This window comes from Phascolarctos cinereus, unplaced genomic scaffold (assembly GCF_003287225.1).
Source record: "Phascolarctos cinereus isolate Bilbo 61053 unplaced genomic scaffold, phaCin_HiC Scaffold_5;HRSCAF=322, whole genome shotgun sequence".
NCBI classification, from domain to species: Eukaryota; Metazoa; Chordata; class Mammalia; order Diprotodontia; family Phascolarctidae; genus Phascolarctos; species Phascolarctos cinereus.
The window spans coordinates 406,137,929-406,152,130 of NW_027555958.1; the positions used below are offsets into that span (position 1 = coordinate 406,137,929).

The 14,202-nt window shown below is 38.5% G+C and overlaps 1 protein-coding gene and 1 pseudogene across 1 annotated transcript in view; one reads left to right on the forward strand and one right to left on the reverse strand.

Moving 5' to 3' along the window:
- The window catches only part of CACNA1E (calcium voltage-gated channel subunit alpha1 E), a 405,939-nt gene that overhangs the window by 136,099 nt on the left and 255,638 nt on the right, over positions 1-14,202 (reverse strand). The window contains 1 exon segment of the mRNA XM_020984357.2: positions 3,435-3,550. Within this exon segment, the coding sequence (XP_020840016.2) occupies positions 3,435-3,550 (116 nt within the window).
- On the forward strand, positions 8,722-9,684 carry LOC110206751 (mRNA turnover protein 4 homolog pseudogene; annotated as a pseudogene).

Consider the following 14,202-nt stretch of genomic DNA (forward strand, 5'->3'; position numbering starts at 1 on the left):
CTGTGTATAGGGAAAATACTCTCCAGTTTAATCTGCCAAGTATTCCTTTTCTGTTCACTTTCAACCATGCATATATTCCCAGGGAAATGCAACCCATATGTCTCTGATTTGCTCATGTTCACTCATGATGGGAAGGGTGAGAAAGAGCAATTTGATGTTGGCTTTGTGTTTTTCTTAGAAAGAGGAGAATGTCAGATTTTGCCAAATGAAAGGAAACTTGAACCATCAAAACCTTAGTGGGATTTTAAAACAAAGACCCAAAAAAGAAGCGTGTTACCTTGGCATATTCATCCTGGGGCCACTATGGAGTTGGGGAGTGAGATTCTAACCTTGGTCCTGTCCCTTGAATTCATGCTTGTGGTCTGTCAGATGAGATCCATGCCCAAGGAACCCAGGAACACATGGAGCATTTAAAGCAACTGCCCAGCTTCATAAACAAATATACTCAATCTAAGCAAAGGACTGGGCTACCATTTGGGGAATATGTAAGGAGATTCATTTTTACTCTCCGTCTCCCATATTAGTAGATAAAGGGAAAAGATGCAATGAAAGTACAGCCAACCTCCAATTCCTCAAGCTAATAGAGCAGGAAATGAGATACAGGTGATTTCAAACAGAAGGCAATATTGAAGTAAGTTATGCCTGGCCCTAGAATGAACTATTCAACTAGACATGTACTAATACATACAAAAAATATATACCCAGTCGTGAAAAATGGCATGATGTAATAGATCGAGAGTTGAAATCAGAGTCAGAGAGCCTGGGTTCATATCCTGTCTCTAACATTTACTGTGGAACCATGGGTGGGTCAATTCACATCACTAAGCCTCAGTTTCCTCAGCTGTGCAATGGTATTTCTTTCTGTGCCCATCAATAAACATGATACCTGCCACCCTGGAATTGTTGTGAGGTTCAAACAAGATTGTGAATTTAAAGTGTTTTGCAAACTTGAAGTATGATAGCCTTAGTTAGTATTATCATCATTATTGTACATAACCATTTCATCTAGTCCAAATCCTTTCATGGCTCAGCTCAATGGAGTTTTAGAAACTCAAAGCTGGAAGAGATTCTCAGACTCCATTAAATCCAATTCAAACCTGAAAAAGAATCCTGGCTACTTTTTCAACAGGTGGCCACCCAGCCACTGATTGAAGAATTCCAATGCAAGGGAACCCCTATTTCCTGAGGCAGCCCATTTCACTTCTACATAGTTGTAATCATCAGCAAGTTTTTCCTTCTATCAAGTATAAATTTGCCTCTCGGCAACTTCCAACTACAGTTCCTTGTTCTGCCCTCTAGAAACAAGCTGAACAAGACTCTTCTGGGACTAGCTGGTTGCAAGGAAGGCTGTTGATAACCTAATGGTGGCTGTTCAAGATCAGCTTCACCACTTAGCCTGAACATTTTTTTTTCCTCAATAGACTCAGGAAGCCCAAACATCAACAAATACTCAACTGAAACTGGTCACTATAAAGTCATCCATGACATACTAATCATTGGCTGAATGGCTTTTTGTAAAAGTCGTCATCTTCCTTGACCAGTAGATAGCACTTTTTTAATTGCATTTTTAATTCATTTGCATGGCTTTTATGCATGGAGGGGTTTTTTTGTTTGTTTGTTTTTGGCTAGGCAATGGGGTGAAGTGACTTGCCCAGGGTCACACAGCTAGTAAGTGTCAAGTGTCCTGGGCCGTATTTGAACTCAGGTCCTCATGACTTCAAGGCTGGAGCTCTATCCACTGTGCTACCTGGCTGCCCCTGGATGGCATTTTAAATATTTGAGTTGCCCTTTCTTCCAGAAACTCTCTCCTTGATTGGTTTCACTATCACACAATGCTCTTCCTCCTCCTTCTCTTTCTCATCTGAGTCCCTAAATGTTACCATTCTCCTAGGTTCTATCCTTGACTATCTTTTGTCACTACACCTTCTCCTTTAGAGATTTCACCTATTCCTTCAGTTTTACTGCTTAACTCTAGGTAAATGACTCCCAGCTCTAGATCTCTAGGCCTAGCTTTTCACTTGTGTTCTAAACCAAAACTTTTAGCTACAAATTCAGCTGATGGGTAAGCGTCATTTTCCAGCTTGGGTCACGTCATTTCCCTGTTTAAAACCCTTTAGTAGTTTCCCATCACATACAAAACTAGGACAAACCTCTTTGTCTATCTTTCTATCTGTTATAGACTCTGTCCTCTGTTCATTTGTCAAACATCAGCTCCTACTATTCCCTTCTTATACCCCATAATCCAGCTATCACCATGCCCTAAACACACACCATGCTTTTCTATTTCTGTGCTTTCTTCCTGGAATGCTCCTTTCTCCCATTTCTGCCCATTACAATCCTCATCATCCTTAAAGGCCTGAAAACACACTACCTCCTTCAGGAAACCTTTCATAACACCCTCAGCCAGAAACACATTCTTTTTACTCACTGTTCCAATAGCATTTCATTTGGAACTCTCTTATAATTTTTCTGCCTTATGTTAAAGTTGTTCGTGCATCTTCCCTATTACATTATAAGCTCCTTGAAGGCAAGCATTATGTCTTATTCATCTTTGTATATGAAACACAGCCAAATACAGTGATTTTCACATAGTTGGAAATAAATGTCTGATAAATGAAAATAAATTACCCTGAGAGGAAGCAACAATTCTGTATTACTTCTTTTCTCAAGGAACATAGAGAAGTTGATAATTGGCTGTCATGTGGATTCTTTTTTCTTTTTTAGCATTTTCTCAGGAAGATGACACAGAATATCACAGAAACCCAACCTTAAAAATTAAAAGGGAACCAAGTTTATTCTGGCTTATAGAGAGAGATGGCTTTACTCACAATGATCTGAGTGTCAGTTCAATCAGAAACTGGTGAGTTAATGTGTTAACACAGACATGATGAGACTTAGCCACTTCCCCACTACCTGGCCAATTTTTCTGCTGCTAAGCCACTAAGCAGAACAGAACATAGATGGGGTGAGATATAAAAATTCTGTAGAGTGTCCTTGAAAATCCCACTCCTGCCCTCTCCCCTATCCCTTAGCTTCTAGGTCTATGCCAGAACTAAGTTCAACATCTCCTGGAAAGTTTGATGGAGAAATATGGAGACAGAGTCACCGACTTTATAGTGAAGGGCTAGTTATGGTTCCAGGGAGCCTAAAGAGGTAATATCCAGCATTTGATAGTTTCCTGCAGCTCAAGGATGTGTTGACTTTGTAAGACAAAGCAGCAGGGGTCTCACTAATATGAGTGTGACCTTTAAACTCTGCACTCCTTTTATGTAATTACTTATATCCCCTTAGACTATGAGCTCCATGAGTGCAGAAAGTTTATCCTACCTAAACTTCCTATCTCTTTAGAGCTTAATACTAGATTCTGCAAATAGCAGGTAAGTAATAACGATTTGGTAAAACTCCCCAAATTTCTTAGTCCCATTGATTCTTACCTGCTTTGTCTATCCAGGCTCGATACCCATTCAACTCCCGTTCAATTTGTTGCTGTCTCCGCAGTTTCATAAAGGCTCTGCGGTTCTCCACTCTCTCTCTTTCTTTGGCAAATTCCCTGTGAACAAGGAAGTTGAAATGGGTTTATAAGTTAGGGTAGATTACTGAGAGGAATGGTTGAAGTGGTAGAAGGAGGAAGAAGATGCTGAGCAGGTATGTTTGGACATGTCTTACTCCCATTTGAAATACTTTCCTCACTCCCCTCCCCAGCTCTTTTTTTAAATTCATCTGTCATTTTGACTATTACAAATAGCCAATTAACTACAAAAGACATATGAAGGAAAACACTATTTGTATCCAGAGAAAGAACTAATAAATAGAAATATGTATAGAATGATTTTACATATATGAGTGTGTGTATGTATGTGTGTGTATATGTCTAATAGTAACCATCTCTAGGGAGAGTGGGAGGGAAAAAAGAAATTTACATGATAACTTTATTATATATTTAAAAGAAATAGCAAGTTGTACATAACAGATTTGCAGTTTCATATGCAGTCATCTTTTTATTATACTGTTATGGAAATTATTGTTTTATTCCATAAATTAAAAATAAAATAAATTAAAGGTAAAAAAAAATGTGTCTCTGCTCAACTGATAGATGAGTATAATCTTCCTACATACAACTTTGGTCATGTCATTCTTCTGTTTAAAAATACCCACTAAGGGCATCGTGCTTGATTAATCCTATTTCACTTTGGTCACTCCACCTCTTTATGTTCTCTCAACACTAATATACTCTATTTAAACTATGGCAATCAGTGCTTTCATATTTACTTTTTTGTGACCACCCAGTACTTAATACAGTGCATGGAATACGGTCAATACTTAACAAATGCTTGTAGATTGATGATTTTTCTTGTTTAAAGACTGTATTTTCCTAAATAGAAGGTTAGCTCTTTTAAGGCAAGAAGTATATTTTTTTTATAGTTGAACGATCTCTACACACAGTGGATGTTCAAAAAGTATTGGCCCAGGGAGATGATATGAAGAAAAGATGCAGAAGTATCCAACCCACAAGGGACAAATCAACATTCTACCCTGCCCCAAATGTGTTTGATTATGTATGAAAGAGTGAGAGAGAGTGAAGAGTCAGGTATGCCACCAAATGAGTCAGCTGACCCAAGGTCACTCATCTTCCTGCCCGCCATGTATTTCCCTATGTCCATCCCCACCAAGGTAAAATAGAACCATTTGTTCCCCTGGACATGGTTAAGGGCATGAAAGCGAGAATGAATTATTTAGAAGAAATTTGTTCCACTACAGCTTGACTTTATGTTGAAAGGAATTTACTAAAGGTATAATAAAGGTAGAGAAGTAAGGAAAAGGATGGTGAATGAGCAGTGGTATGCTGATGAATATTTAACAAACAGCTCTCCAGGGTAAAACAAAAAAGAAGTACCCGTGATGGACTTTTAAGTTAAATTGTATTATTAGCATTTTTCTATCACTTTATTGTCTAGACAATTGACAAAATAATAAATCAAGTCCCTGATTTGTAGCATTTGCTGATTTCCAAGGTGTTAATGATGTCACTGAAAATGTAACGATAGTTAGTTGGTTTGAGCTGTGTTCAGCATACCTCTGAGAATGAAGGTTATGCTGGGGGAGTGGGGCTATGATAGGGATGTGAAAAAGACAAGAGATGCTCTAGGCCCTAGGAAAAGCCAACCTTCCCATAGAATAGTAGAGACCAAGTTAGGAATGTGGGTGTGAGGGGGTGTCATGACAAGATTCAAGCTATGGAGAATCCTCTTTTTTCCCATTTTCCTTTATGAATCTCACAGTTACAGAGCTGACGTACTTGTGTAACATGGAAAATAGTGACAAGTGCCTAGGATTATCCCAGAGAACCATGTTCTCCAGGTGACCATGCTAATGTGGAAATATATTTTGCATGACCTCACATGTATAATCCATATCATATTGCTTGCCTTCTAAAGGAACAGGGAGGGGTGGAAGGGAGGGAGGGAATTGAAACTCCAAATTTTAAAAAATAAACGTTAAAATTTTAAAATTCAATTGAGAAATATTTAATAAAATAAAGAAAAATATATTTAAAAAGAAAAGAAATGGGACATGTCCTTAATAAATATACTTCTCACAAACTAACTACCTAGCAAGAAAAACAAAAACAAACAAAAGAAAAACAAAGGAATACAACACAGTGCAGTGGGAAAAGAATTAGAAGGTTTAAAGTTAAAAAAAATCTGCTTTCAAATCTTGACTCTGCCATTTTAACTATCTGTGTAGCGGTAAGACAAGCCAATTTACCTTTTTTGGCCTCAGATTCCTTGCATGTAAAATAAGGAGATTGATTTAAAGATATTTCAATCCAATCAAGGATCAATCAATAAGCATTTATTTAGCATTTGCTATATGCCAGATGCTATCAGAAGTCCTCAGGTTAAAATGACAAAAATCAAAGTCTCCTACTCTTAAGGAGCTTATAGTCTATTGAAGAAGACAACAAATACATACATATGTAGGTAAAATAAATATCAACAAAATAAATACAAGGGAATTAGGGAGGGAGGACATTAGCAGTTGTTTGGGGGGAGGGTATCAGAAAAGGAATCTAAAGTGAAAAAGAAGGCATTGTTTGAGCTATGCCTTCAAGAAAGACAGGGAAATTAGGAGGCAGACGTGAAGAGAGAGTGCATGTGACACTGGGGACAGGCAGGACAAAGATGCGGATAGATGGAACACCTAGTGTGAGGAACAAAGAACAGGCCAGTTTGCAGGATTGTAGAGCACAGAAAAGGAAATAATACATAATTAAGCTGCAATGAAAAGTTGGGGACAGGATGTGAAGAGCTTTAAAACCCAAACCAAAAAAAATGTATATACAATCCTAGGTTTCACAGGGAGCCAATGGATTTTCTTGAGGAATAGAGTGTCATGGTAAGGTGTGCATTTAAGGAAATAATTTTGGCAGATTTGTGAAGGATGGATTAGAGAGGGGAGAGGATATAGTCTGAACTATAGTGGTGGTTGTGTAAGTAAAGGGAAGGGTCAGATATTTACAGAGATAAAATGGCAAGATTTGGCAACTGACTGGATATGTGGGGCAAAGTAGAGTGAGCAGTACAGGATAATGCTGAGGATATGAATCTGGAATACTAGAATAATGTGGTGCCTTTACAACAGAAATAAGGAAGTTTGGAAAGGGGGTAAGTTTTGGGGAAAGATAATAAGTCCTGTTTTGGGAATATTGAGTTTTAGATGTCTCAGGGGCATCTAATTAAAAATGTGCAACAGGTAGTTGTCATTAGGGAACTGAAACTCATGGGAGAAACTGGAGCTGGATCTATAGATCTGGGATTCATCTATACAGAAAGGAAAATGAAATCCATGGAATTTCATGAGGAGAGAGAAAGAGAAGAGGTGGGGAGAGAGAGAGAGAGAAGAGAGAGAGAGAGAGAGAGAGAGAGAGAGAGAGAGAGAGAGAGAGAGAGAGAGAGAGAGAGAGAGAGAGAGGAAGAAGAAGGAGGAAGAGGAGGAAGAGGAGAAAGCCCAGGAATATTGTGGTTAAGGAGCACAATTGAGAGGTCAGGAAGAGAACCAGGGAAGATTACTGTCATGAAAACCCAGAGAGAAGAGAAAATTCAGGAGGAGGTGTTTAGCATCATTAAATTCAGCAGAAAGGTCGTGAAGGTTCGAAGACTGAGAAAACACCATAATATTTAGCAATTAAGATCATTGGTAACTTTGGAGAGAGTGGTTTCAGTTGAGTAATGAGGTCGGAAACAATGATATACCAAGCAGGCAGAATGGGAAAGATACCTAATATTGCGAACCCTGCTATATTCCTATCAAGCATTTCTCTTGAGCTACCCACCACATCTCACAATAAGAACCTGTCCTATGACATGGAGATGAGAGGCTAGATGAGATCGCTAGCTCTGAACCACAGCTGTGGCTGCCCCTTTTTGGGCCTCCAGCTTGAGGCAGAGGAGTGATCTGACACCTAATTGGGGCTGTTTAGCTCTGAATTCCTGCTGCTTCCCTTCCCTTGCTCCATACACCTCTGTATTTGTGAGTTCCTTCTATCTCAGAGTTCGAAAGTCAAATCCACTGGGCTATATTGAATTAGTATGGCTTTCCCTCAACAGCTACTGTCTCACTTCATCTAGTCAAACTCTTTTGAGACTGTAATGGGGAATGTGTCACAGTGGGGTGGGAAGGAACTATAGGCAAGTAGGAAGCCTTCTTTGCTACAAAGCTGTTAATGTTTTGGGGCATTTTGGTGTTAATAATAATAATTACATTCATTATGTAAAAATGAATTGAGTAGAAAGCTTTCAAAGTACTTTAAATACATTGTCTCACTGGAGCCTCAAAAAAACCTGAGGCAGGTACTACTGGTATTATTATCTCCATTTTGCAAATTAAAAAAACTGAGTCTCAGAAAGGGATTTGCGCAAGGTACTGTGTCTACCAAATGTCAGATGCTGAATTTGAATCCAGGTCTTCTAAATCTCAAGTCTACCTACTATTATTTTTAAGTCTACCCACTATTTAATACATTAACATTACTATTCTGGTATTTAACAAATGGCTGAATTCATGTTTGGGATCCCAAAGCAGAAATTTATATGAAAATATGAAAATGAAATACATTGGAGTTCACATTTCAAACCTACAAGAAGGTTTAATTACAAATTAAGATTGGTAGAGTGAAGTATAATGACATGCATCTTCCTCAAAGGGTTTTCTTATCCCTCTTGGCAAGCAGCAAATTAAAAACATTTTGTGCTATGCGGAGGTATGATAGGTCAAGAATTTGGCTACATTTCTGAATCCTAGTCCAATCACAGAACTGCTGCTGACTTGTGTCCCAGTCATAATCCTGTTTCCTAATATATGAACTTTGTAGTTAACATTTGCAGGGGACTGGTCTCATAAACATGGGAAAGTAGAGGAGTGTCACTATTATGTGTTGCAGATTCCTCCTTCTCTGTTGCACCAACACTTGCCAATCTTGGGTTTCAGTATAACCGCAAAGAATAGGAGCATCAGGAACCAGGCAAAGTAGGATAAGTTATTAAGAGCTAAATTTCCCTTTAACTTAGGCTTCTGATCTATGGATTAAGTAAGGAGACCATAAATTTAATTTAATAGAGGTAAGCGGAGAATCCTACTTTGGAGTTTATAAAACCAACCGTGCAAATATTTGCTGTGTGAGAAAGGCAGATAATTCTGGCCTCACTAGGCCCCAAGGAGGCCATGTATCCAGAGTTCGTCGCACAGCAATGTGATGATGGTAGTCGGCAGGACTCAGAAAAGGGACAGGGTCAGGTTTTGAATTTAGGTCTTCAAGCATCCAAGGTTGGACCTCTGAGCTCACATATCCACTCTGTCACATTTTCTCTATGAGTCCCATTGATACCAGCATCTTAATTTCAGTGCTCTGTGTGGTCTCCACAGAATTAGTCACTTTAGATGGACACCCTGAGACATGGAATCCCATGTGCCCTTGTGAGGCCCCAGTCCTCAAGCCCACAGGCTGAGGAAGCAGATATTGGAATCATCATTCCAAATTCCAAGCATTTCCTTAATAAAGACTGCCTGGAAGGGCTTACAATGCAAAGAGAACCTGATATAAAAGCTACACAAGAAATATGTGGACATGTAAAAAATACTTTCTCATCTGTTCTGTAGCAAACATGAAGAATAGCAAATTGAAGGCTACGTGGAGTACTTGGTAAGTTCAGCCAAATTTTCTTTGGCAAGAACAAGTTTAGAATAGTGGCTTCCACCTGAAGAATATAAAGACAATCTGTACCAGTTGGGCGAGAAGCTGAGAGGTGAGCTTGGTCTTTTCTTCACCAACAGAACTAAAAATAAAGTGAACAAGGAATGAATGGCTAAATAAATACACAGAAATGGATTCCATCCTGGCTGGTAACAAAGCAACAACATTCACTAACAGCCTGGACGCAGGGCCCTGGAAGCACTTTCCCTACTCTATGGAGCTTCCTTTCTTGTGGATCATCAAGAAAGATGTAATAATACTGATCTCAGGTGACAACGAAGTCAATGTGCCCACCCCACAATAAGTCCCGAATCCTGAAGTTGTTTGAGGTTTCAATGGCATAATTCAAAGTAAATATCAATTACTTGTGGCTGGAAGATTTGGGGCAGTTTAAGTACCTAGGGGAGTACTTGGACAATGATGAGAGTGCCTAAGAGGGAAAGAAAGAATGGGAAGAAGATGATGAACGACTGGAAGACAGAGAAGACTTAAAACATCCAAGGAAAAGCACAGGGTTTCTGTCTGTGGTAAAGCCACTCAGAACCCACCTCCACTCTGTAAGGGAAAAGGTTAAGTATTTTGCAGGCATCTAAGAAGGAGAGAGTTGCAGGGCATATACAAATCTATTTGCATATGGAATAAAACATTTTGAGTGGGTGTACTTGGGCTCTCTCTGTGGGTATGGGGAAGAATTTCTTTCTTTCCTGAGAGGGCTGGTGGGGGCTCTGTACTTCTATCCTCTTTGCTCTGATTTTCAGCCCCTGCTTCAAGCTCTGGAGACTCAGCCTTCAAGGGACAGAAGAAAAAGGATAGGAAATAAATGCATGGAGGCAACAGCTGTCCTGAGCTACAGGGTTTGTCCTGGTACTTCTTTACAAGCCCTTTTCCAGCCTCACCTGCCTCCAAAAAACTGTGTTTTAAAATACTCAAGTTGGGATTGTGGAAGAACAATGTTTTGCAGAAAGTAACCCCTGGTACTACTGGGGCAAAACTGCCACAGGGAGGACAAACTTGAGGGTAAAGAGGGAGACTTAGTTAGGACTTTGGGAGAAGCTGCAGTCAAGCACCCTGAGATGTGTTTCAGTGTATAATAAGGCATTTGTTCTAAATGTCAATAATATAAATCAAGATAACTCAGATTGAATTGTGCACATAAGTAATAGGATTAATGTTTGCAAGAGATGAATTTGATATATGAGTCCTAACCTGTAAGTTCTAGGACGGAGGAGCAGGGATCATGTCAATCTTTATCTCCCATAATAATAACTCATTTACTCACATAACAAAAAAGAAAAAAAAAGGAAACAGTTTGAGTAGATAAGAGTCAACAGCAATATAGCAACCTAAAAAGCTAATGCAACCTTGGGCTGTGTTAAGAAAGGCAAGAGTATCTAGTACCAGGTAGATGATAGCTTAGTGTTCATCACAGTGCTTGGCATTTAATAAGTGTTTGCTGATTGATTGATAATTCCATTGCATTCTGTCCTGGTCAGATCCACATTTGGAAAAGAAAACCATTGACAGACGGGAGCACATTCAGAAAAGAGCAACCAGGATGGTGAGAAGACTGGAAACCATGGTAGATCAGGAAAAGTTGGAGAAATAGGAATTTTTAGCCTGAAGAAGGAAAGACTTGAGATATCAGGAGGTCATTCTGAATGGAATTTCTCTTTCTAGTTCTTCTAGTTCTGGATCTTATTAGTGGCATACAGGAATCTGATCATTTGTGCAGATTTATTTTATATGGTATAACTTGACTGGTTTTATTAATTTTTCAATTAACTTTTTGGTTGACTCTAGGGTTTTCTAAGCAAATAATCATATCATCTGCAGAAAGTGAGAAATTTGTATTTTTCTTTGCCTATTCTTATTCTTTTGATTTCTCATTCTTGCCTTGAAGCTATAGCTAGCATTTCTAGTACTATATTCAATAGCAATGATGATAATAGACAACTTTGCTTTACCACTGATCTTGTTAGAAAGGCTTCTAATTCTTCTCCATTACATATATTGCTTGGTCTTATTTAGATAGATGTTATCTACTAAGGGGAGCAGTGGATCAAGTGCTAGACTTAGAATAAGGAAGCACTGAGTTCAAAAGTGACTCAGACACTTACTAGCTGTGTGACCCTGGGCCAGTCACTTAATCTCTGTTTGCTTCAGTTTCCCCAATTGCAAAAATGAGAATAACAATAGCACCTACCTCCCAGGGTTGTTCTGAGGCTCAAAAGAGATATTTGTAAAGTGTTTAGCACAGTGCCTGGCACATAGTAAGTGCTCATAAATGTTTCTTTCTTTCCTTCCTACACTGAGAAAACTCCCATGCTTTATTCATGTGCTTTCTAGAATTTTTAATAGAAATGATCCTGGATTTTCTCAAAAGCCTGTATAGCATGTATTGACATAATCATATTGTTTTTAATTATTTATGTTATTAACACGATTTATCATATTGACTTTTTTTAGTGTTTCTTGTTTGAACTAACTTTGCCTTCCTTACATAAATACAACCTTGCCATAGGGCATAATAAATTGCTTTAGCCTATTTACTAATGCACAAAAATTTCACATCAACATTCATAAATTCCTTTCTATTCCTCCATTCAGTAATTACCAGAGAGCTATCTTCTCCAGTTTTTTCCCAAAGTTGTATTCAGGTCCTTATCTTCTTCCTTACCTTTTGATTACATTTGTCTAGGTCTGAAAGTGGCAGGTTAACATCCCCCATTATTAAAGTTTTAATATCTATTTCCCCCTCTAATTCGATTGACTTTTCCTTTAAATGTTTTGATGCTATGCTAGTAGATTCGTATATTATCTATGTTGCCTTTTAAACATAGTATAATTTCCCTGATCATATTTTTGTCATGACTATATTTACTATGGCCTTCTCTGAAATCATGATTACTATATCTGCTTTTGAGTTCAGCTAAAGCATAATATGTTGAATTCTAGGCCCTCATTTTAATTCAATGTGAATCTTTAGGTTTCAAGTGTGTTTTTTATAAACAACATATTGTTGGATTGTGTATTCTAATCCATTCTGCTATTCTTTTCTTTTTTATGTGTGTTTATCCAATTCATGCTCATGGTTATAATTTTCAAATGTGTACTTTTCTCCACCCTACCTTCTTTTTCCCCCCTTATTTTTGCTCCCCCACTCTTTTACAAATAAGATGGTAGTGAAAGAAAGGAAGCTTGGCTGACATTTTTGATATATAAATGAAATGGCCTGTTTCTTCTCTGGCGTGGTACTTCTTTTCTCCTTGAACTACATTAGGTAGTTCATATCTCAGGTTTTTATTCTTTCTCCTTTCTTTTAATCCTTTCTCCATTTTCTTCTCTCCAACTATATTGCTTAATCTTATTCCTTTACCCAGCCTGCCATCCCAGTTAGATCCCTCACCCTCCCTCCCTTGTCCCTGCCCCTTCTCTTTCCATTTTGAGTTTAACGTATTTCTATACTGAAAAACCTATGTGTGGGTGGGTGTGTAATTGTGCTTAATCTTCCTTTATTTAGTGCAGATGAAAATTTTGGTTCAGAGAAGGAAGTTTTGGTGTAGGCCAAGGGAATCTGAATTTTTTTGTTTCATGGACCCTCTGGTAAAGCCTATGGATCCCTGAATATTATTATTGCCTATATTTAAAATTGAAGGAAATACTAAATTTCAATTAGAGATGAATGAAACTAAAGATGTAATTAATTCCCCTTCCAAGTTCATGGAACTCCTCAAGTCTATCACTAAGTTGATAGACTAAAGACTGACCTCTTGGGTCTGTTGACCCCTAGGTTATGACCTCCTGAATTGGACTATGCCATGGATTGGGAATGGAGCCATAGGCCCTTAGATTTCAGTACTCTTCCATTCCTTTACCCAAGGGTAAATTCACAAATCCTGATTACTAGAAGTCCTTTTCTAAGGCAATAGATAACATTCTTCTTTGGGGCAAGAGGTAAAGCTGCTTTCTCCCTCAAGTAGGTATCTTTCCCCATTGCTGTGTTTGTCACCAGTGTGTGTGTGTGTGTGTGTGTGTATCTGATCCTGTTTGAATGTGTTGTTTTCTATAGGTCCAGTTGAGAGACAGAGTGAGGAAAGAAAGAGAAAGAGAAGCTCTCTTCTCCTATCCCACTTCACAAATTATTTCATCTCAGTGGCTTGACTCTAGCTTTCAAACTGGAATGCTCTGATCTGGAGCTTTTTTTTTTTTACCCCTAAACAGGAGCTTTTACACCCCTAGACAGCAAACCCTTGGTGGGTCAACCCATGAAATTCTTTCTGCTGTTTTAAGCCATAATGGGAAGTCATAGCCAATCAATTGTTCCTGTTTGACCCAATTACAGAGGTTCATGTCTCATAAAAAATGGCAGAGCATGAACCATATTGTAGTATATCTTTATACTTTTTGAAACTTTACCATGTGTGACTGCTTTCTGTGATTATATTAGTTTAGCTCAGGGGGAATCATAACCTTTCTCCTTTATGGTAATATTAATTTGATTATTGTTTCCAGAGAAAGATGTTAAAAGCAGTATTGTACATGTGGAAGAGCAAGTTGTGTAGTCAGTGCCTAGGCCCTGCTATACCGGTAGATGGCTGATGAGAGGAAGCCTGGTCTGGAGGTCCGGGGCCAGATACATATAGAAGGCTGAAATAAGTATTGATTGAGTCATTCTGCAATCTAAGCAGTTCAGATCAAGTCTCAAAACCAAGTAGATTAAAACTCTTCCGGGTGGGCAAAGTTGCATCTCTGAAGGCCTAATCTAATTCCATCACATTGGTCCATCAGAGACATCTGCTGGGTTAGTTCAAAGCCACTGAGCTTAAAAGCCTGTAGGTGTTACTTTATTACTTGACAAAGCAAATTACTGTAAATTCTTGACTGTGTCTCAGACTCCAGTTTTGGCCTATCTTGCTACTGGTTTTGTTAATGATCACTTAAGGGATAGATTA